This window comes from Aspergillus novofumigatus, assembly GCF_002847465.1.
Source record: "Aspergillus novofumigatus IBT 16806 chromosome Unknown P174scaffold_9, whole genome shotgun sequence".
NCBI lineage: Eukaryota > Fungi > Ascomycota > Eurotiomycetes > Eurotiales > Aspergillaceae > Aspergillus > Aspergillus novofumigatus.
Window position 1 is genome coordinate 221,814 of NW_020194282.1, and position 20,692 is coordinate 242,505.

General features: G+C 50.0%; 6 protein-coding genes across 6 annotated transcripts; all 6 read left to right on the forward strand.

Annotated features, from left to right (window-relative positions):
- Window positions 1–3,591: 3,591 nt before the first annotated feature.
- P174DRAFT_464010 (C6 zinc finger domain protein) lies at window positions 3,592–5,974 on the forward strand (the record flags this gene model as incomplete). Its single annotated transcript, XM_024830337.1, has 3 exons — window positions 3,592–4,622; window positions 4,698–4,975; window positions 5,034–5,974. The coding sequence occupies 3 exons, from the start codon at window positions 3,592–3,594 to the stop codon at window positions 5,972–5,974; spliced, it is 2,250 nt and encodes a 749-aa protein (XP_024678171.1).
- Window positions 5,975–6,639: 665 nt separating this feature from the next.
- On the forward strand, window positions 6,640–7,499 carry P174DRAFT_445500 (uncharacterized protein). Its single transcript, XM_024828359.1, has 3 exons — window positions 6,640–7,073; window positions 7,127–7,301; window positions 7,392–7,499. The coding sequence occupies exons 1-3, from the start codon at window positions 7,040–7,042 to the stop codon at window positions 7,426–7,428; spliced, it is 246 nt and encodes an 81-aa protein (XP_024678172.1). The 5' UTR covers window positions 6,640–7,039; the 3' UTR covers window positions 7,429–7,499.
- A 957-nt stretch (window positions 7,500–8,456) lies between these two features.
- Window positions 8,457–11,877, forward strand: P174DRAFT_424761 (DUF726-domain-containing protein; the record flags this gene model as incomplete). The annotated part of the gene is made up of 3 exons (XM_024825227.1): window positions 8,457–10,220; window positions 10,310–10,510; window positions 10,573–11,877. The coding sequence occupies 3 exons, from the start codon at window positions 8,457–8,459 to the stop codon at window positions 11,875–11,877; spliced, it is 3,270 nt and encodes a 1,089-aa protein (XP_024678173.1).
- A 561-nt stretch (window positions 11,878–12,438) lies between these two features.
- On the forward strand, window positions 12,439–14,604 carry P174DRAFT_413545 (RTC4 family protein). Its single transcript, XM_024824351.1, has 2 exons — window positions 12,439–14,012; window positions 14,086–14,604. Exons 1-2 carry the CDS (start codon window positions 12,733–12,735, stop codon window positions 14,360–14,362), a joined length of 1,557 nt encoding a protein of 518 aa, XP_024678174.1. The 5' UTR covers window positions 12,439–12,732; the 3' UTR covers window positions 14,363–14,604.
- A 198-nt stretch (window positions 14,605–14,802) lies between these two features.
- On the forward strand, window positions 14,803–17,618 carry P174DRAFT_445505 (M28 family metallopeptidase). Its single transcript, XM_024828360.1, has 4 exons — window positions 14,803–15,814; window positions 15,876–17,050; window positions 17,089–17,250; window positions 17,323–17,618. The coding sequence occupies exons 1-4, from the start codon at window positions 14,938–14,940 to the stop codon at window positions 17,377–17,379; spliced, it is 2,271 nt and encodes a 756-aa protein (XP_024678175.1). The 5' UTR covers window positions 14,803–14,937; the 3' UTR covers window positions 17,380–17,618.
- A 297-nt stretch (window positions 17,619–17,915) lies between these two features.
- P174DRAFT_396247 (MFS transporter) lies at window positions 17,916–20,516 on the forward strand. Its single transcript, XM_024823728.1, has 6 exons — window positions 17,916–18,417; window positions 18,476–18,499; window positions 18,607–18,635; window positions 18,696–19,214; window positions 19,271–19,631; window positions 19,690–20,516. Exons 1-6 carry the CDS (start codon window positions 18,369–18,371, stop codon window positions 20,208–20,210), a joined length of 1,503 nt encoding a protein of 500 aa, XP_024678176.1. The 5' UTR covers window positions 17,916–18,368; the 3' UTR covers window positions 20,211–20,516.
- The last annotated feature ends 176 nt before the right edge of the window (window positions 20,517–20,692 follow it).

The following is a 20,692-nucleotide window of genomic DNA, read 5'->3' on the forward strand; positions in this document are numbered from 1 at the left end:
CGTTGGTCCCAGCTAGTCCGCCCTGGACCAAGCGCAGAATCTTGCTAATATTGTTGACACAGTGGGTTACATTTCGAGTTATTCAAATTCGACCTTAGTCCTTCTATTTTGTGTTTGACTCTGTGTTCTCAGAGTTATTCTGTTGTGATTTTGGGTTTCTAAGGGGGTGGACAATATTTCATCATCATCGGATTTGGATATCTTGTGCTGAAGAAAAAGAATGGTTCTGCCTGTGCCTGTGGAGCAGAAGGCATCACCAGGTCCACAACTAACTCGAAAGGAGAAAAGGTCCGGACAGCCGAGATTAAGCCACAAAAAAGCTTTCTGATCAACAAGAGAACAATTCCACCGTTGGGGGCTTTTTGTGTTTCTCTGTGGCTGATGCGCCAGTCACACATTACTTGTAGGATTAAAACATCATGCAAAGGATGCGAATCAAGCCTTCAGCCTGACTCTAGCCCAATTCTAGTCCCCAATAACGTTGTCCGTGACAGCTCCGGGCGGCATCCAAGCCTTGACTGATCCAAACCCTGCTTTGTTCAGCAACGCTCTGAATCGCGTCTCTGGCCGTTCTGCGGCTGCGAACGAGACCAACCTGCCGAGGTCGACCATCGCAGGCAGCAAGGACATGTTGCTGTCAGACTAGATTCTGGTCAATAAGCAGGAGCGAGTCCTCTGTCATAGCTTCACGGAGTTTGGCCAATATTTGCACGACTTGCTTGTCTGGCCGGTCGTCCAGTCCGGCTTAAGTAGTATGCCCTTGTGCCCTTGACAGGTTGATCTCGTAGAGATCATGCTCTTGGATGTGGATTCTAGGATGTAGATCTTTGGCTACTTTGACGACATTGGGCAGATGCAGGACAAGCTTTCCCGGAAGCGTGGGGAAATCTTTCTCTGAATATAGTCTCTTCCCTGGGCACCGCCTACGTGGACCAGGAGGACATCGGATGGCTGTTGCACCCGCAATTCCTATTCAACTGGGAAGACTCAAACTAACTATGGCCCCGCCGGCGAACAAGAAGCGTCATGGTTATGTGAATAGGCCCTTGGTAGTATGGTGCGCTTAGCGAGTGCTCAAATGTCATGACTTGGTGTTCATGAGGAATTGAAAAAGGCCATTGACACTCTCAGCAGGGTTTTCCAGCCTTTCTCCTTCAATTAGTCAAGCAATCTGGAAAGAATCATCTGAAAATGCGTGCAATGACCATTATCAGAGGTTGTTCCGGATTTAATCCATGTGACTGCGGTTTCATGCGTATAACTTCAGCTGACAGAAGAAGAATCCGACTCCTAGACTGTTGCCAGCGGAACAGTCCAGCGTTAACCTGCTTGAATACATTCATGGCAGCTAGAAGTCTGATACCACGTGCTGCCAAATATCAATGTGCCCAACAGAGGCTAACAAATACTGCTGAATATCACATACGGACTAGACCAGCTGCGAGCTGATCCACGTTGGAATGGCTGTCATCATCTTCAGATGACCGTTTAACGACAGCGTCGAACAGCGTCATGTCAACATCCAAAAGCGAAAGGTCATTGCTTGGTCGCTCTGGCCTACATCGGCTTCCTTCCCGAGATACAGGATACTTGAGAATTCGCAGACACTAGGATCCTGAAGGGTCTCCGATGGTGTTCCATAAGTAATCCTCAATTCATCACAAGATTGTAGCAATACTTTGCGTTTCGTGCTCGTCCACGGAGCCTGCTCCGGTAGTAGCGATGGTAGATCTAATGGTCTGGACTACAGTAGTTCACTGACACCCATTTGCATGGTATTGGAACGAAAACCTTTGGAAGAGAAATCAGATACGTCTGCCAGCGCAATTTCAGAGCATAATGCCAGCCATCTTTTATAGACCTCTATAAAAAGTCGGGAATTCCGTAACAGGCCGAACTTCATGAAGTAACTTGGCCATGTCGGGTTCATTTTCCTATTAAACTCATCGGAACCCGAGTTCGTACGCTTGTCTCCAAACCTCAGTCATTTCTCATGACACGCCCGACATTGGTAGTATACAAACTATTTACATGGGACAACCGCTGATAAGGCTACAGAGAACCTTCCGGACTACTTGGTTTGAAGCTCTAGGAGTGCACAGATAAGCAGGCTTGTCGACCCATCTCCGGGACGTTCCCCGCTCCTAAGCACTGACATGGCCACATGGAGAAGCTGAACTTCGACACTTGCAGTCGAGTCTCTAAATCCTGCAATAGATGAATCAGGCTTTGTGCTCACACTCCATTCATATCCAAAATTAAGGCGATTCTGTTTCTGCCTAAAGGTCATTCAAGATTGCCGCCGTTGCACATTTAATACGGCCGGAAGCACCGATGCATTGAAAGACATCGTTAAGCACCCTCACTTGACAGTCAAGTACGTAAACCACTAGTCTAGCATACAGTGGTTTATCACGAATCCTGGAGAGAAGCTGTGCAAGCAGGGATAGTTTCATCCGTCCATTCGAATTTTGGGTAGGACTTACTAGATATGGTAACCGCATTGATGTGGACCCGCCTAGACTAGTAACTTCTTGATTGGCCACATAGGAGGTTTAGATCGAGCGCTGCGGGGAGATAAGAAGTATTGATTCGTCAGGTTTTGGCATTCTGGCAAGGGTCTTCCTTGCCCGTTTTTTCCATGCGTTCTTATAGAGAACCTCGGGATGGTGAACATCTCAATAACAAGGTAGAACAGTAGGTCTACAACTATATAGGCATAACTGGAAGGTTCCTGCATGCAAGTGGACTGCAGATCTCAACTCTCCCTTATTTAATCACGCTTTTGATACTTTTCAAGAAGCTTATTCTTAATCTCAGATCGTTGGATACAGATCAAGTTCCAACGTTCCAAAGTTCCAAGGTCTTGACTGCCTAGGCTGCAATCCCCACTTCTGAGCCAGCCAGGCGCGGCAGCACCAAACCCCAAAGTGAGATGCCGGTCAGAGCGGGCAGGTTACTAGTAACCAACCCATCATGGAGCGTCTGCACTGATACCTACCTTAGTCAAATTTAGATTGATAAATCAGAGAAAAGGAGAAGTCGCCAAACTACTAACTTCCAGGCCTGTGGCTGAAGTCTCACTCACATGATTGAGGCTTGCTGTCTCTTTGGTCCGTCCATAATGGACAGGATTTCTCCTCCAAGATGACCTGCTAACGGAGAAGCCAACCAATTGGATTTTTCCCGTCATTGTGCGTCGAATTGAACCCCAAAGTTCTTTCTGGGCGCTTGAAACAGAAGCATTCAGGGACCTCCGGAGTCTGACTAATTTCTTTACTCAATCCATTCTTCGAATACTGATCCAAAATAATATTTCGTCATGCCATATTTGGCGTAAGGATCACGGCGTTGTCATTGAGTTGAATTGCGTGTGGTTCCTTCTTGTGCCACGCTTGCTTGTCCACTATCAGTACGAATATATTGGCCGAGATATGGGGTTCGACCTGACTGACCCGAGCTCATCGTCAGCGGCCTCTATCAATTCTTGTATCTGGTGGTCTCGTTTTCTCGTACCTGGCAATACAGTTTCTGGTAGTCTGACCTGATTTCTACCTTCTGGTACATCCACAGCGGTGGATTCAGGGGACAATGTCAGCTAGCTCCGACGTGATGCCCACGGATGGTGGTCATTCGCAGCAAACGGCCCCGTCGCAGCAATTGAATCGCTCCTGCGAATCATGCAGAGGCCTCAAAGTTCGATGTATTCCTGATCCAACCACAGCGAACCAATGTCAGCGGTGCACAAAGACCGGAAGGGTCTGTATCTTTGTCGCACCCCAAAGGCGGCGGCCACGAAAGCGAACTGATTCCAGAGTTGCTCAATTGGAGAGGGAAATGCGGCAGATGCGTTCACTATTGAAGGACCGTTTACATGCGGACGACAGCAGCGGAGAAAGCGTGGATAGCGAGCACGACGAATCGCCGGAACACGAATCGGGCATCGAATCCAAAGATCACCTATCTTCAATCCCCGAGGCACCCAGCAGTGTCTCAACATCAACCAGGTATACGGACCAGTCGCATGGTGGTGTTCCACTGTCTTCATATCCCAGCGTTGTCGAGAGCAGCTCAGTCTCCATCCCCTCCTTCACCCCGGGGTTCAGTGGATACTCCCCTGAAATGCCAATAGGAGATGACATTATCGACCGGGGCGTAATTCCCTTGGAATACGCCAATGAGCTGGTGGCGTTCTTCATCAGAGATTTAATGGCCTTCGCTCCCGTCGTCGTGCTGGCTCCTGAGACCACCGCATCGCACCTGCGTCATTCTAAGCCCGTACTCTTTCTTTCCATCATTGCCGCTGCCGCTATTGCCGTAGATGCATCCATCGCGGCCGTTCTTAATCGAGAGCTCGTTCGGCTCTATGCGGAACGATTCTTTATTCAGGGCGAGAAATCCTTAGAGCTAGTCCAGGCATTGGTACTCATGACGGTCTTCTACTACCCGCCCGACTCGCCAATGAAATTGCAGCACTTTCAGTACACGCACATTGCAGCTACCATGGCTTTGGAAATCGGTTTGGCCTCTAAGCGTAGAGTATCTCCAAAAGCAAGCGGGAAGAAAGACAAGCGGAATGCGTATGATGAGCAGATGGCGGAACAAGCAAGAGCGATATTGGAGTGTTATCATTTGGCTTCTACGTAAGGATCGAGAAGCGCCCGGCGGAGAGGGAAGCTGCTGATCGTTTGGAACAGTGTCGCAATGAAGACTCGTCGACCCAATCTGCTCTTGTTCAACGACTGGATGAGCGAATGCGTGAAACACCTAGAAAAATCGCCAAATGCCATAGATCGACATATGGCCACCTGGTTCGAACTCCAAAGAATCGTCGATGAGGCTATGGCTTCCTTCGGCCTCGATGACACAAGTTCCACCGCGCCGTTGACGGAATCTCGCGTTCAGGCTGTGCTGAGGTGGTTTGACAATCGAATGCTGAATTGGAAGAAGAATACACCAGCGGATATGCTCACAGGTGCGCTTTCCTCCCGGCAATGACTTGGAAGTAGCTAGCTCACTTTTGTCCCCTCCAGTGCCCATGAGCTTCGAGTACCATTACACCAATCTTGCCGTATATGAATTGGCAATCGGAGAAGGTTACCGAGATCCTGATGCGATCAAGCAGGAATATTACACGCTTCCGAGGCCGGAAGGTGACCGCCGAGATCAACGCGCCAGTAACCCTCTCAGTGCCATCCGCGTAGATATAACGATCAAGTGGATGCATACAGCTCACGAGATGCTCAATTTCTTCCTCAGTTGCGACAATGAACTCATGCGAAAGCTTCCGAACTTGACATACACACGTGTGGGCGTGGCGTTGATGTCTCTCTTGAAGATATACTTCACGGTAATATCAGGCGGTTTGGGAGAATTTGTGACGCCGGAGTCCGTCAAGGTTGAAATGTACCTGGACGCAATCGCAAGGAGAATCACCGAGGCGAGCGGTGGCCAGAAGTACAAGATTCCCAGCCGATGGCATTATGTTCTTGCCGTCAAAGCTCGAAACTGGTATGATCGGCTGCAGCAGCGGCAAGCCCAGCGGGAAAGTGGCTTTGCGTCTCAAATGGAGGCGGGCCAATCGATCCAGATACAAATGCAAATGCCAGTCCATACTCTTCAGCACCCCTGTCCCATCAACCCAAACTGTTCTACAGAGTCACTCGTCGTGGATGCAGGCATCCCGCAAGGTCCTCCATATTCCAACATGGGTGGTGCCTATGGAGCTCCAGTGGCCACGAACCAAATGTGGCATGTCGACCAAAATTATGCGCCCACATCTCTCAGCTACCAGTATCAGGAATATCAGCCACCCATTCTGCAATCTCAGTATGGGTACGTGGCACAGCATCAAAGCTTACCTTCGGAAAGCAACCAAAATCAACCGCCATTACATCGTAGCACGGGGATGGAATTGGACGGCTGGCTTCCTGATGGGAGTATAATTGGGGCACCCACTTTACCTGGATTTTGATAGTTCGGTTTCATTCCTCCGGTCTGAACTCTGCCATGCAGTGCGTGTCACGTCAAGTCAAAGGGCTTTCTGACGTCGCCGTCCTGATCGACGCCATCCATACCTCTTGTTAGCCATCTCATTACAAGACCACGACTGTCCGTATAGTTATTTATGACAGAGCCATCACTCTACTGACCCTCATAGAAGGGAATCCAGACAATCACTTTCCAGAAAAGGAGAAACAAACACAAGCAGAACGTAGGCAGACTAAGGTAGATATTGAATAAGAAACCTACGCCCGCATAACGTCGGCACGGAAAATTATTCCACTCAGTTCGACCCTCACGGAGCATCGGTGAACTCGGAACCTCCGGTATGGCATGGTACCCGATTTGAGCGTGTCATAGAACACCCACCCCTGAATATCTGAGGTAAGAGATCAGCAAATCACTATTGAGACCCATTCACAACATCGTGGAGCTGCCAGCCGTCATTGGGCCTCCTTGGGATGAAGCGAAATTAGACCATTCGGACTTCGGAATAGTGCCGACTTTGGAGTATAGCGCCCCTCGCTTAGATTCTTAGGGGGCCTGTGGGCGCCATTGAAGTTGTCAGAGAGCATGCAGATTGGCGGGTTATTTATTCCATCTGTCTCCAGAGGCCAACTCCGGCATTATATTCGACTCCGAAGTAGACGAGGCCTGTGCAGAACGTCTTGGAGGCTTAGTGGTTGTTGGGTTGAGGGTTTGGTATCTCGTTGTATACCCTGCTCTCTTAGTCCGTATCAATTACGGCCAGCAGCACGGATTAGCATAGCAGGATGAAAATAGCGGTCGAAGACAAATGCATTGATCCAGATTAGATATGCTTTAATCAATTGATACGTGATTACTGCATAAGTTGTGTTCTTGCTATCTGATTTACTCTTATGACGTGTAATGTGCGTAAACCCTCACTGCCTTTCGCCGCTCTCTCATCACAATGCCAATAGATATCGACAATGTAGTCTACATATACCTCTCGAGAGGTACTAATGTAAGCATCGCACAAATACACTGAATATATCAAGAAGAGATCAAAATCATGTCTGATCTATCCCGCAAAGAACCCTCTACGCGTGAGTTCCCCCTCCTATATGCAAGGACAACCACTAAGCGGTCTCGTCCCCAGAGGCTCTCCTAGACAAAGCCAGGCGCCAGAACGATAGCATCAGCGAGGCCCTCAATGACCCCGAGCAGAACACGACTGGCGCGCAGTTTGACAAGAGCAAATATCCATCTGAGGCGGTGTTTGATAAGGGTAGCACGACCAAAGTGGCGGTTGATGTTCCTCCTACGGGAAGGATGTGAGTTCACTTCTTTAATCCTTTTGGCTTTGCTGGTGCAAGAGTGATCGTGGTTTGTGGTTGATCAGTTGCTGATTGATGCTGTATCAGGGTGGATAAGACAAGGGATCCTGCTGGGGTTAGGTGACTAGCTATTCTGGGTAGATGGCTTGGTTGCGCTGCCTTCTTGTGCTCAATTATTCAAACTTGTTTCGATGCATGACCGGATACTTGGAATTTGATGTTCCAGTATTTGAACTTCGACGGATAACTTGTGACATATACCAAAGCGCTCAGCTATAAAATGCGTAGACAACCATCTCTAGCTAGTAGGGATAATGACAGTAGGGTCAACGCAGCAGGGATGCAACAACTTGCACAGTTTGCAGCGATTGGCAGGGGTTCAGAAGGACCTCAGCAGTAGTTTCTAGGTACCCACTAGAGGCCTTCTTAGAATAACAATCATCTCTTGTACTTGCAAGTCAAGCTGCGAAACCTATGTGGCAGCACAATTATGCTCTCACGATATTGCAGTATCAGTTGACGGATCAGACCGATGTTTCATATTGGGAAGCGAATTGAGCAGCTCACTTTTCTCGGAGGAAAATTGATAGGAAAATTATATTAACTGCCTGCAAGATGCTTTTTAAAGATGGCGTACCCAATGAAGGAATTCTCAATCTCCTCTGTTGAAGCTCTTCAATACTGAGTGTGGGAGTTAGATATAGTAAACTTATTGACCGATGGAGGCACCCGCAAGCTGTCCGCATTCGGATCACCCCATAACGGAACCACTTCCCCTGGTCGCAGTCGGTCTCTCAACACAGTTCCGCAATCGTTCATGTTCACAACAGAACAGCAGGGAGAGGAGTAAGAGTGTGCGATTTTGATTTCCTCCCTCCCTTGTTGCTGCTGCCTAACCTGCCATTTTCGCTTTTAGTTCAGAACTTTTGTTATTGAGACTTCCCGCCCCCTCAATAGCTTAGGTCTCGTGGCCTTGAACGTCCCTCCCTTTTCACGCGACCTTTTCGACCTCCAATGATTGTCAGCACTGAATTCTCCTCTTGCACGGATGGGTGATACTGCGTGGTTCGAGTTGGAATACACAGGAGGTTTCACCTTGGGCGAGTCTAGGAAAACCGGCGAGACCGCTTTAGCACGAAACATCCATGAAGAATGACCTCACCGTCAAGCGCCGATATTGACCATTCTGTCGACTCTTCCGCTGACCCTCCGCAATCAGGTTCTCAAGCTTCGGGGCATACGCAGCCATCGGCTGCAGCTACTGTTCCGAATAATGATCAGACGGACGAAAGAGGGATTGGAGAAGCGGAAGTGAAGACGCCGGAAGGGAAGAAGCCTGCAATGAACCCGACCCTGGAAGATAACAAAGCGGATGCAGATGTGGCGGAAAAGTTAGATGACTTCGGGCTTCCAATCCCAGTCCGACCCAAGGCTGCACGTCGGTCAGAAGACGAATCACTAGAGGAGGGCGAAACGTTCCATGATGTTGAAGAGACGCGGATACCACCTAAGCGTGATACTACCTCCTCAGAGAATGATAAACCCGCTGCGTCCCACGACCTTTCCTGCGAGAATGACAGGCAAAGCACCCCGCCACCGGCCTACTCTAGCTTAGATATCCACGATTCTGTCCCTCAGACCTCTCCAACACATAAGAGGCATTCGAGCCTCAAGCCGTCGGAATGGTCGCACCAGCGACTGAGCGAAAACAAGGAAGCCAATTCGGAAAGCGATGATGAAAGCGATGGCGAGTGGAAAGAAATGCCCGCCCTAGGCGAATTCGATGTCTACGACGATTATGGGCGATTGGTCGCTCGTGGCGCCAAAGAAGATGGTGATGACGCAGTATATCAGGGCCTGGGTGGCGCTGGAAAGGGTTATACTCGAGTACAACTCGACGAAGATGCGCAGTCGGCGACAAGTTTGGATCAGGACACGAGCTATCTCTTCAAGGAAGCCGCCGGTAACTCTGTAGGGGTCGAAGGGGAAGAGCTGCGGGACCCGCTCAGCCAACTACAGGCTACAAAAGATCTTCTGACTGAGAGTCAAAGGATCGCCTATGTGGGAGTGACGCGGCTGGTGATCTACCAGATGACCCAGGACTTGGAAAAGCTACCAACGACTAAGGCTTCCCGCAAGGCGAAACAGAAAGCGGCCGACGCCATGAGGAAATGGGGTCAGACTGTCATGGGAAGGATTTATACTCACATGGAGATCGATCCTGCGGAGCAAATCATGATTGAACAATTGGCTGAGCATGGCGTTCAGCCTGCGGATCTTGTTCGACCACTGATGCAAAATGCTCGGGTCAAAAATCCAATGGCGGAGGAGCTCGACTCTTCGAAGGCATCCATGTCCTCGAGTGCGTCTCGCGGCTTGAAGGAGAACAGTCGAGCAAGCTTATCCACCGAATCAGAGCTTACTTCCGAATCGACTTCCCCTCCACCTTACGAAACGCACGAAGATGACGACCTACCGGAAGTGCGGACCCCGTCACAGATGCCTACTTCAGCAAAGATTGACATTGACCTTCGTTGGACGGTCCTTTGCGACCTATTTCTCGTTCTTATCTCCAATTCGGCGTACGATGCCCGATCCCGATCCTTACTGGAAAGAGTCGGCCAGTCTATGGAAGTGTCCTGGCTGCAAATTGCCCGCTTCGAGAAGCGTGTCATTGATGCTCTCGAGATGCAAGAAGCCGCGGAGAAAGAGACTTGGGACGAGTCTGACCACATGGAGAAGCGTCGCAAGATGGCGCTGAAACGGAAATATATGGTCATGGGTCTGGCCACTGTTGGAGGAGGGTTGATCATCGGTCTCTCCGCTGGTCTGCTGGCCCCGGTCATCGGCGCTGGACTTGCAGCGGGCTTCACAACCGTCGGGATTTCTGGGACCAGCGCTTTCTTAGGGGAGCTGGTGGGACAGCCTTGATCGCTTCTGGTGCTACCTTGACAGGAAGCACTATCGGCTTAAGGGCTTCACACAGACGCACTGGAGCAGTACAGACTTTTGAGTATCGTCCTCTCCACAACAACAAGAGGGTCAACTTGATTGTTGCGATTTCAGGCTGGATGACTGGCAAAGTCGATGATGTTCGGTTGCCATTCAGTACAGTTGATCCTATCATGGGCGACATTTATTCAGTCCTATGGGAGCCGGAGATGCTTCAGAGTATGGGTGCCACCATCAACATTCTAGCCACAGAGGTAAGTGTCTCCTGACCTGAGCGTGGCTTTTGCTGTCATGGAGCTGACTGTATTTCCTATAGGCCTTGACCCAGGGTCTGCAACAGGTCTTAGGAAGTACTGTCCTCATGGCTTTAATGGCATCCCTGCAGCTACCTCTTGTTCTCACTAAGTTGTCATACTTGATCGATAATCCCTGGACTGTCTCCCTCGCTCGTGCCAACGCGGCAGGGCTGATTTTGGCGGACTCGTTGATGGATCATAACCTGGGCAAGAGACCTGTCACTCTACTAGGTTTCTCGCTTGGGGCAAGAGTCATATTCTCGTGTCTGAAGGAGCTCGCAGACAAGGGCGCTAGCGGCTTGGTTCAAAATGTCTACCTTTTCGGGGCTCCACTCGTGGCAAACAAGGACGAATTTATCAAGGCACGCAGCGTTGTCTCTGGCCGGTTTGTGAATGGGTACTCCTCCAATGACTGGATTCTGGGATACCTCTTCCGGGCCACAAGCGGCGGCATTATGCGCGTGGCTGGTATTGCTCCGGTAGAAGGGATTCCTGGCCTGGAGAACTTCGATGTCACTAACTTAGTCAATGGCCACATGGACTATCGTACCGCTATTCCACGGCTACTCAAGGAAGTCGGGTGGGAAGTTCTCAGCGAGGAGTTTGCTGAAATCGAAGACCCCGACCCGGAGAATCATGGCGAGCGGCAACGAGAGCTAATCCGCGAAATTGATGAAGCTCGTAAAGCCGCAGAAGCTCAGCCTGAGAAGAAGCGGTTTGGACTGTTCAAGCGCGGCAAGTTAGCTGAGAAAAAGGGATGGGAAACATATGATGTGAAACGCAGTGACTCGTTTCCGCGAGAATCCACTGACAGCAACGGAATCGGAACCGTCCTCTTCGATATCGATGCGATCAGGGCAGAACTCGCCTCGGAGATGATTGAGGTCAAGCAGCTGGAGTCTACGCTCCCACCCATGAAGCTAGATCTCAATTCACCATCAACTCAATCATCAGCTGCTGCTACACCGTCAGAGCATAGAGCTTCCAAAGACGGACGCGCTACCCCATCCGTTCCTCACACACCCGTTGAAAATCCCCCGGGCCACTCGGCCTTTGAAAAGACGCAATCTCCACCATCCCATCAGGAGCAGATCCGTATGGCTTTTGATACTTCTTACGATAACCCTCCGCAACGTTCTCATTCTTCTTTTGAACCAGCTGCTTACGATTCATGTCCGACGAGACCAGCTTTACGATCCTCTGTGACGATGCCGACTAGTGTCGGTGCCAGCGCGCTTGGCGCTATGGCTCTTGAGCCCAATGCCTGGGCTGACCACGACTTCGGCCATGGCGAAGAGGGTGAGATCTCGATGACCTTCGAGTGATTTATCACTTGGTTTTGTAGGGGCTTATATAGTACTCCTGCGAGTGTGTATAGAGCTTCCCTCGCTTGTTCCATTTTCATCAGCTCCTCTACGTAACGAATGATGAAACAACGAGTGAATGTCGTGTGATCATTCTATTCTGATTTTGCATTTGCTGCCTCCTTATGTCTGTTAATTATTTCAGCCTCCTTCTTTTCAAAGACTCGATATAGATTTTGTTCAATGACATCGACTGTATCGAAAACTGTCAGACCACTCATGTATTACTTGCTGGAAGTTAGCGTATAGCAACGTGGGTTAGTCTAAGATCTGTTACTTTGTATATTTAGACTAAACATGTGATCGTCACTGATTTCACATCCCCGTTAGGCTTGGATCCTGATCATTTCGGCAGCTTGCTCTTAGGTTGGAGTATACTGTGAATTGTGCTCGTATCCTAGGTTGCTTCTCCTCAATCGCCAACGTATCAGGCAAAGTGGAGAAAGCGCCGCGATAAGAGATCTTAAGCGTGTCACCACACGGACGCGTTCCGCACCCGTCCCCGAATTCAATACAACGGTCGAACTATCTGTCTTTCTCTCTCTATTGCTGCAGCTTCTTCATCCCAAATACAAAGAGGCTGAAAGCTGAGCAATAATTTGACCCTTTCCATCAAGTTCTTTTTTTAACTGGAGGACCTCTGCGCGGGGTTCATGCGGCGTGTGGCAGCAGCGCGCTGGACGCAATAACCATCGCTGTATACCTGTCGCTACATTGACGTGGACAACCTTGCTGCCGTTGAAGCGCAGGTGGCTTTACGAGTGGCTGTATTTCGTCTTCTAGCTCCTATTGCGCAATTCCGACCTGATTATCAACATGGCCACTCCTACATCTAAACCGAATTCCAGCTTCTCGAAGGTATATTTGACCAAGAATAATTACTCAGGACGGTCTCTTCACCCAAATGCCAAGCGACCTGGAAAGGGAGCTGAGGATTCAACGAAGGAAGAAAGCACCCAGGATGTTGAGAGTTTCGAGGCGGATTGGGATGAGCGGATAGTGGACAATGAGGACATAACTGCTGAACCCGCCAGTTCTCCGGTCAGTTCTCTTGAGGACCAAGAGAATGAGATTCCGCCCGGTTTTGAGGAATTTGACAGCGCAGTAGGGGAAAGGAGGAGGTCACAACGCGGGAAGAAAGACTTACGCGGTTCCGAGTCTCCTACGTTCAGCCGCAAGAGGAATGCCGATGATATGGCCCACAAAGCTCAGACTGATGCCGAGAAGGAAGATTATGTATTCGGCTGGTCACAAAGTCAGAAGAAGCGCAAACAAGGTTACTCTGGAAGGAAAAGCGATGGCTCTTTGTGGAAGGTGCAAGGCTCTACCACCACTCCCCCTCTGTCAAAGTCATCACCTTCCTCCAGTGCTTCAGAGTCAAAAACGGGTCGCAGCTCACAGAAAACCAAAACGAAATCAAAAAAGAAAGCTCTTGATAAGGCTCCAAGCTTTACGGTCCCGCCTGATATCGACGACCTCCTACCTCCATCATCTGGAAATCGCACGAAGCCCGAGTTTATTGTCCCCGCTTCCCTCCCTAACGATACGATATCTAGCTCCTCTGGATTCGCATCATCCGCGCAAATATCCCACTTCTTTGATTCTGACGACGACTGTTCAAGTGGCACGTCGCTCAGTTCAGTACCAGAGAACTTGCTGGAAGAATTCTCGCAGATGGAGGATGTCTTGCTCTCTGACATGGACGACTCAGAAAACGCGGAGTTGAAGCCCTCGTTGTGTCCCTGGTGCAAGAAGGCTGTCGATTCAGATGCACTGAGGAAGTTTCGAGCGCAACCAAAACAGCGGATTCGCGAGCAACAGCAATTCTGCGAGTCGCATCAAAAGGAGACGGCGGAGAAAGAATGGAAAGAGAGAGGCTATCCAGACATTGATTGGGATACTTTCGATGAGCGCATCAAGTGTCATTTCGACGATCTGGACAGTGTCTTAGTGCCTGAAGGCAATTCATACTACAGAAATGTTCTTGATACTATGTTCAAATCGGGAAAGGCAAAGAACTTCCGCCTGACACTCGCTGGAGACGCCCTAGAGACAATCTGTTGCGGTTATTACGGGACTCGAGGGGCCAACAAAATGTACAGTCTCCTAGTTTCCCTCCTCTCCTTCAAACGCAAATGATGTCCTGTTATTAACCGATTCTCTTGACAGGCTACAAGCTCTTACAGCGCGTTTCTCCCGCAAACTCCGCCGTTTGGCAGCTGAGGACCACATCGTCAAGACAGCTGGACCTGTTATCTATGCACAGGCAGTCCTCGTACCTGAACTGGCCGTCAGGCTTGTCAAAGAAGATATGGGAGTGGATGTTGACTCGGCACGGCAAATCCTGCGAGAGAGCATTGAAATTGGCGAGAAGCTGAACTTCGCCCCGAATGATGTGATCCCGATCCCGGATGAATCAGAGAATGCTGATGCTATCATTGACTAAAGGCATAATACCTACGCCATATCGATCTTCTCATTTCACATACTTTAGTAGCGACTGTATATAAAAAGATTTTTCGGCTTGATACCATTGTTGCTCTTGCTTGTTGTTTGTGACGAATGGCATATTGAAGGGTATCAGTGTGCGAGAGGGCGGCTCATGTTGAGATGTATTCTTAGTGTAATTCTCGGCTGGAATGAGCATATGGATAGCCCCTTTTGAGGGTTTGACGATGTTACATGAGCCAAAGAAATGGTGTTATGACGCCTTCTGTTATTATCTGTCCTTGTTTAGGAAGGTCGGTTTGTTTAGGAAGGTCGATAAGCTCTCCAAATCCACTGATAAGAGTAGAGCTGTTCGGACCCACAATTATACGTGGATAGCTCAAGCGGAGGGTACCCACTCATGATGTGTAACTCCTCTCTTCCCCCTCATCTTGCGAGGATCGACTCATGCTTCTACTAAACTGCCATGGCACCTTCTTAAACTAATGGTACTGTATGTCGAACACCTTCTGATTTCTACAGCTGCTGTACATGAACTTTTGAGCTCTCAGTCGCAAGATGAGGGAGAAAGCCATGGCTCCCTCAGAGACTACTCCGCTCCTTGTCGTTAACGTCGCTCCGCAGCGATATCGATACCCCCATCATACCTTGCGACGGGCGTGCAGCTTCTCCTTGAGCCTGATTCTTTTTGTTGGTTTGATTCTGTTCTTAATTCCGTTTTCCATCCTGCCCCGCGAGCACGGCTCTCTCTGGTCGTATCTCCCCGGTGCCAACCCATTCCCATACCCGTCATGGCCCAACAGTCCCGGCCTCACGTATGAGCAGCTGCAGGCTGTTCTTCAGAGCACAGCGTCAGCCGCTAAGGCCCGTGAATGGAGTAGTTATTACACAGCAGGTCCGCACCTAGCAGGCAAAAACCTCAGCCAAGCCCTCTGGACCCGTGAGAAATGGCAAGAGTTCGGTGTGGTGGACACGGAAATCGTCGCTTATGATGTCTACCTCAACTATCCTGTAGATCATCGTCTGGCTCTGCTGAAGAAGGACGGCGATAAAACCGATGTCACCTTTGAAGCTTCTCTTGAAGAGGACGTCCTTGAAGAGGATCACACGAGCGGTCTTCCCGATCGCGTGCCTACTTTCCACGGTTACTCTGCCAGTGGGAATGTCACCGCTCCTTTTGTCTATGTCAATTTCGGGACGTACCATGATTATCAGGATCTTGTTGATGCCAATGTCAGTTTGGCGGGCAAAATTGCTATTGCAAAGTATGGTCGCATCTTTCGTGGTCTGAAGGTGAAGCGGGCGCAGGAGTTGGGCATGGTCGGTGTGATATTGTATGATGATCCCCAGGAAGACGGAGACATCACGGAGGACAATGGCTACAAACCGTACCCTGAGGGACCTGGTCGGAACCCCAGCGCCGTGCAGAGAGGAAGTGCGCAATTTTTAAGTATGTCTTCCTTCTCCTGCAGTCCTCAAGCCTTGACTGATACTGACTATTCTGTGGTAAGGCATCGCTCCCGGTGATCCCACGACTCCTGGTTATCCGTCCAAGCCCGGCTGCGAAAGACAAGATCCCCATAACTCAATCCCGTCTATTCCTTCCCTACCCGTCTCATATCAGGAAGTGCTCCCTTTCCTAAAAGCACTCAATGGACACGGTCCGAAGGCATCTGATTTCAACAAATGGTGGCAAGGTGGGAAGCTCGGATCGAAGGGTGTAGAATATAACATTGGGCCTTCTCCAGATGACGTTGTCATCAACCTGTACAATGAGCAGGAGTATATCACGACTCCGCTATGGAATGTCATTGGTACCATCAAGGGGGCCATTCCGGATGAAGTCGTGATTCTGGGCAATCATCGTGACGCCTGGATTGCCGGTGGAGCCGGGGATCCGAACAGTGGATCCGCTGTGCTCAACGAAGTCATCCGCAGTTTCGGTGAGGCTCTGAAGGCAGGATGGAAGCCACTGCGCACTATTGTCTTTGCTAGCTGGGATGGCGAAGAGTATGGATTGCTTGGGTCTACTGAGTGGGTTGAGGAGATGCTTCCGTGGTTGTCGAAGACTACGGTTGCTTACCTTAATGTTGATGTCGCTGCGGCCGGGACCAACTTGCGCCCCACGGCTAGTCCGCTTCTCAACAATGTCATCTACGAGGTGACTGGATTGGTCCAGTCTCCCAACCAGACAGTGGAAGGCCAGACAGTGCGGGATACTTGGGATGGCCGAATTGGTACCATGGGAAGTGGTAGCGACTTCACTGCGTTCCAGGATTTTGCAGGCATCCCCAGTTACGATCTGGGTTTCAGCCGTGGTCCCAAGGACCCTGTATATCACTATCACTCGAACTACGATAGTTTCGACTGGATGAATCGATTCGGTGACCCTGATTGGCTGTACCACGAAGCATGCACTAAGATATGGGCCCTGGCTGCGGCTAAACTGGTGGAGACTCATGTTCTTGCCTTTAACGCTACGGACTATGCTACGGGCCTCAAGACATACTTGGATAAGATTCGGCCGGCGGCGGAGCGGCTACCTGGTCATTCATCGTTCGACTTGGGGCCACTGGACAAAGCAATCGCGCGGCTTCAGAAAGTCGCTGCGAAATTCGACGCTGAAGCCGCAGAGCTGACCTCGCAGTTGGACGAGAATCTTCCGTGGTGGCTCTGGTGGAAGAAGGTGAGATTGTACTTCTTGATCCGGGGGTCAATGACAAGTACAAGGTCATTGAGCGCAAGTTCCTGTACCAGCCTGGCTTGGACGGGAGAAATTGGTACAAGCACGTAGTGTTTGCGCCTGGTATCTGGACTGGATACGCTGGCGCGACATATCCTGGACTGGTGGAAAGTCTGGAGGCAGGAGATTTGGAAAATGCAGAGGTTAGTCATCTCACTTTTCGCACTTTTTGCACCATCTTGCTCGTTCGTCTTTGCTAACGCTATAATGTACAGAAATGGCGGGATATTATCCGTGAGCGAATCGAAGATGCCACGGACCTGCTGCAATGAGTTTGGAATTTCCGGTTGCTATACTCCGCATAGAGATTGTGACACGTTTTTTCACGTTTACAGGCAGGCTGAGTAACCTAAACAGTTGTGCACAACTTCTGTGCCCACTGAACTCAAGTTCCGCTGGGGTTTTCAGCCTTGGACAAACCTATCAGCCAAGGATTCATCTATGTGGTACGAAGTATATGAACTGTTAATTTTCTATAAAATGCTTGGCCATATCTTATCCGAGAATTGTGTGGAATAACCCCTGTAATTCATGTATATGCTATTTTTCATCCAAAGCCCACGTATATGCGACATAAGCGCAGACCGGAAAAGGTTCGGCATGTTCACTGTGATCCTGGGAAATCCACAGCAGGACCTATCATGGAGCTCTCGCCGATCGACAGTAGAATAATTGAGTCATAATCGAGGAGCAACTGACCTGGTGCATGCATTCGAAGGCGCAGTCACAAGCGGTCAAACTCCGAATCGCCGATGGATTTATCATTATTGTTCTTCGTTATCACTGCTAGTACTCCGTAGTCTACTCCATACTCTGTATGCTGTGGGGATCCAATGCATCCATCCATCAGCGGTGCAGCGGGCTAGGCCGACTAGCAGTCCGTCCTTCAAAAGAAACACTGCATCTCATTCGACTCTGATTTTTGTAGGATCCGCACTTCCCCACCCGTGATGCTGACAAAAAGGAAAAAAGTGAGGCCTTTGACAATAATCGACCCGAACTAGAAACTCAGAGCAGTGCCGTGGTGCACAGACTCGACCGTTGTTTTTCTCCTTCTCCAGTTCTGTTTCTTTGATTCTCTTCTCTCTTGTACTTGACTGGTTCAGTATCTTCAGCTATTGATAGACCCCCAGGTTACTTCTTTTCCATGACTTTGACACAAGGCTCGCTTTCCCTCGGTTACTTGCCTCTTGTCGATCTGTATAATAGCCGATAATCCAGCTTAGTAGGCTCTTGGCCAGGATTCTATCACAGCTTCCAGATGCACGAGAAATCTCCCAGACTGCCAGTGCGGCAGCTGCTGATTCTATGTAGGTATTGTCAAACTATAGATAAATATGCTATCTGCAAACTGACTTCTTGAACCAGCAATATGTAGATTTGCCGAGCCAGGTACGTCCAAGCTCACTCACGAGTGCAACATTGGGATACAAATCTCTCAATTCATAGACCGATTTCGGACTTCGGCCTATACTGAACTCTTTCCCTTTGCTAAACAGTTGTTTTCACTTCCGCCTTACCATATCTCGTATGCAAACTGCCCGCCTGATGAGTCGCCGCAACCCAGCTAACCACCGTTCACCCGCAGCCCGAAATGATCGAGGACATTGGCGTCCCCAAAAACGAAGTTGCGAAATGGGTTGGAATCACCTCGGCCGCGTCAGCCAGCTGCCAGGCCGCCATGGCCGTGACTTGGGGAACCGTCTCGGACACCGTCGGTCGCAAGCCCATCATCCTGTGCGGCTTGACCTTCACTATGATTTTCTCGCTGATGTTCGGCCTGTCAAAGACTCTGGCGATGCTGGTCGCTTCCCGTGCACTGCTGGGTCTCATGAACGGGAACGTCGGAATCATCCGGACCATGGTGGCGGAGATGGTCCCAGAGAAGGAGTTGCAGCCGCGTGCATTCAGCATTATGCCGCTGGTTTGGACCATTGGGAGTATCTTTGGGCCGGCCTTTGGCGGTGCCCTGGCGCGCCCGGCGGAGAAGCATCCGGGGACTTTCGGGAATTGGAAGCTTTTCAAGGCCTATCCGTTTCTGTTGCCTAATCTGGCATCGGCTTTTCTATTCGTTATTGGGATTACGACGGGGTGGCTCTTTTTGCATGTAAGTGCGATTCAAGTTACAGGGAATTCGTGCGTGTACGCGCTAATGGCGGACAGGAAACACTGGCAGCCAAGAAGCATCACCGCGATGTAGGTTTACGGCTGGGTCAGATGTTGACAGGCTCCTGTAGCTCTCGCAGAAAGCAGATGTCCTACTCCGAGACGCAGGAGGATGACGAAAGGACTGCGCTGCTGGGAAAGCACCGGTCCACAAAGAACACGACTGCCAAACGGCCGAGCTGGAAGGAGGTCTTTTCTCCGCAGTCCACATTGGTTCTTCTGGCCTATGCCATGATGGCGATGCATAACATGGCGTTCGACTCCCTGCTTCCAGTTTTCCTGCATACGCCGATCCAGAGATTGGAGGGGAATCCCGAGGTGCGGTTGCCGTTCAAATTTATCGGTGGGTTCGGCGTTGGTAAGTATCTCTCTCTCCCTGTCTTTCTCAAGCCTCTGTCCTGACACTTTCTGCATAGACTCCCAAACGATCGGCATATACTACACGTTGATCGGTATTATCGGGATGTTCGTTCAGTTCTTCATCTTCCCGGTAGCGGCCAAGCGATTTGGTGTCCTCAACTGCATCAAAGTCATTGCCGTCGCCTCCCCTGTCGTGTACCTCCTGACACCTTTCACTGCACTCGTACCAGCATCGATCCGGAGTTTTGCGGTATTCATGCTCATGCTCAGCAAGCTGATATGCAGCATCTTCAGCTTTCCCTGCTGCACCATCCTCCTGACTAACTCCGCAGCCAGTCTCAGCGTGTTGGGGACTCTGAATGGCGTCGGCACGAGTGTCAGTGCAGTCGGAAGAGCAGCGGGACCTGCACTTATCGGTGCGGCGTTTTCCTATGGTGTTAACCAGGGCTACGTCATTCTCCCTTGGTGGCTTCTGGCTTTCTTTGCTGCCTTGAGTGCAGTGCCTGTCTTTTGGGTAGAGGAGACGGATGGCTTTCACGGCGGCCAAGAGTCGGAATCGGAGGCTGCGGAGGATTGAACTGTTGACTACTCACTGCACCTTTGTCATGTTCAACTTCGACACATATCAAGGGCACAAGGATTCAGGCTGAATGACGGACATTAATGACCCTACCAGCGAATTCATTGCAAGCGCAGCGTTGGACCACTTTCAAATCTGCATCCCACCATCCCACCATCCATCAGGCGTTCACTTGCAATTACGATATCACGTTTCATGGGCTGTTATGACTTACGTTTCTAAAAACTTTATGGGCAATGATTGCGCGCATATATATGATTTATGTCATCTACCAAATGGGACTAGAAATATGACCCTCTTTACACCATCTATCTCCTGTCTACCAAGGGTGGCCTGACCCTAGCCTACTATGTAGAAGCTCGAACTCCAATACTATTAGTAATACGTCCAGCCGCTCGGCATGATCCGCATCCGTACTCCGTACTGTTCTCCACCAATGACACCACCAATTCAGATGTCACCGTCCAGCTAAGCTCCTT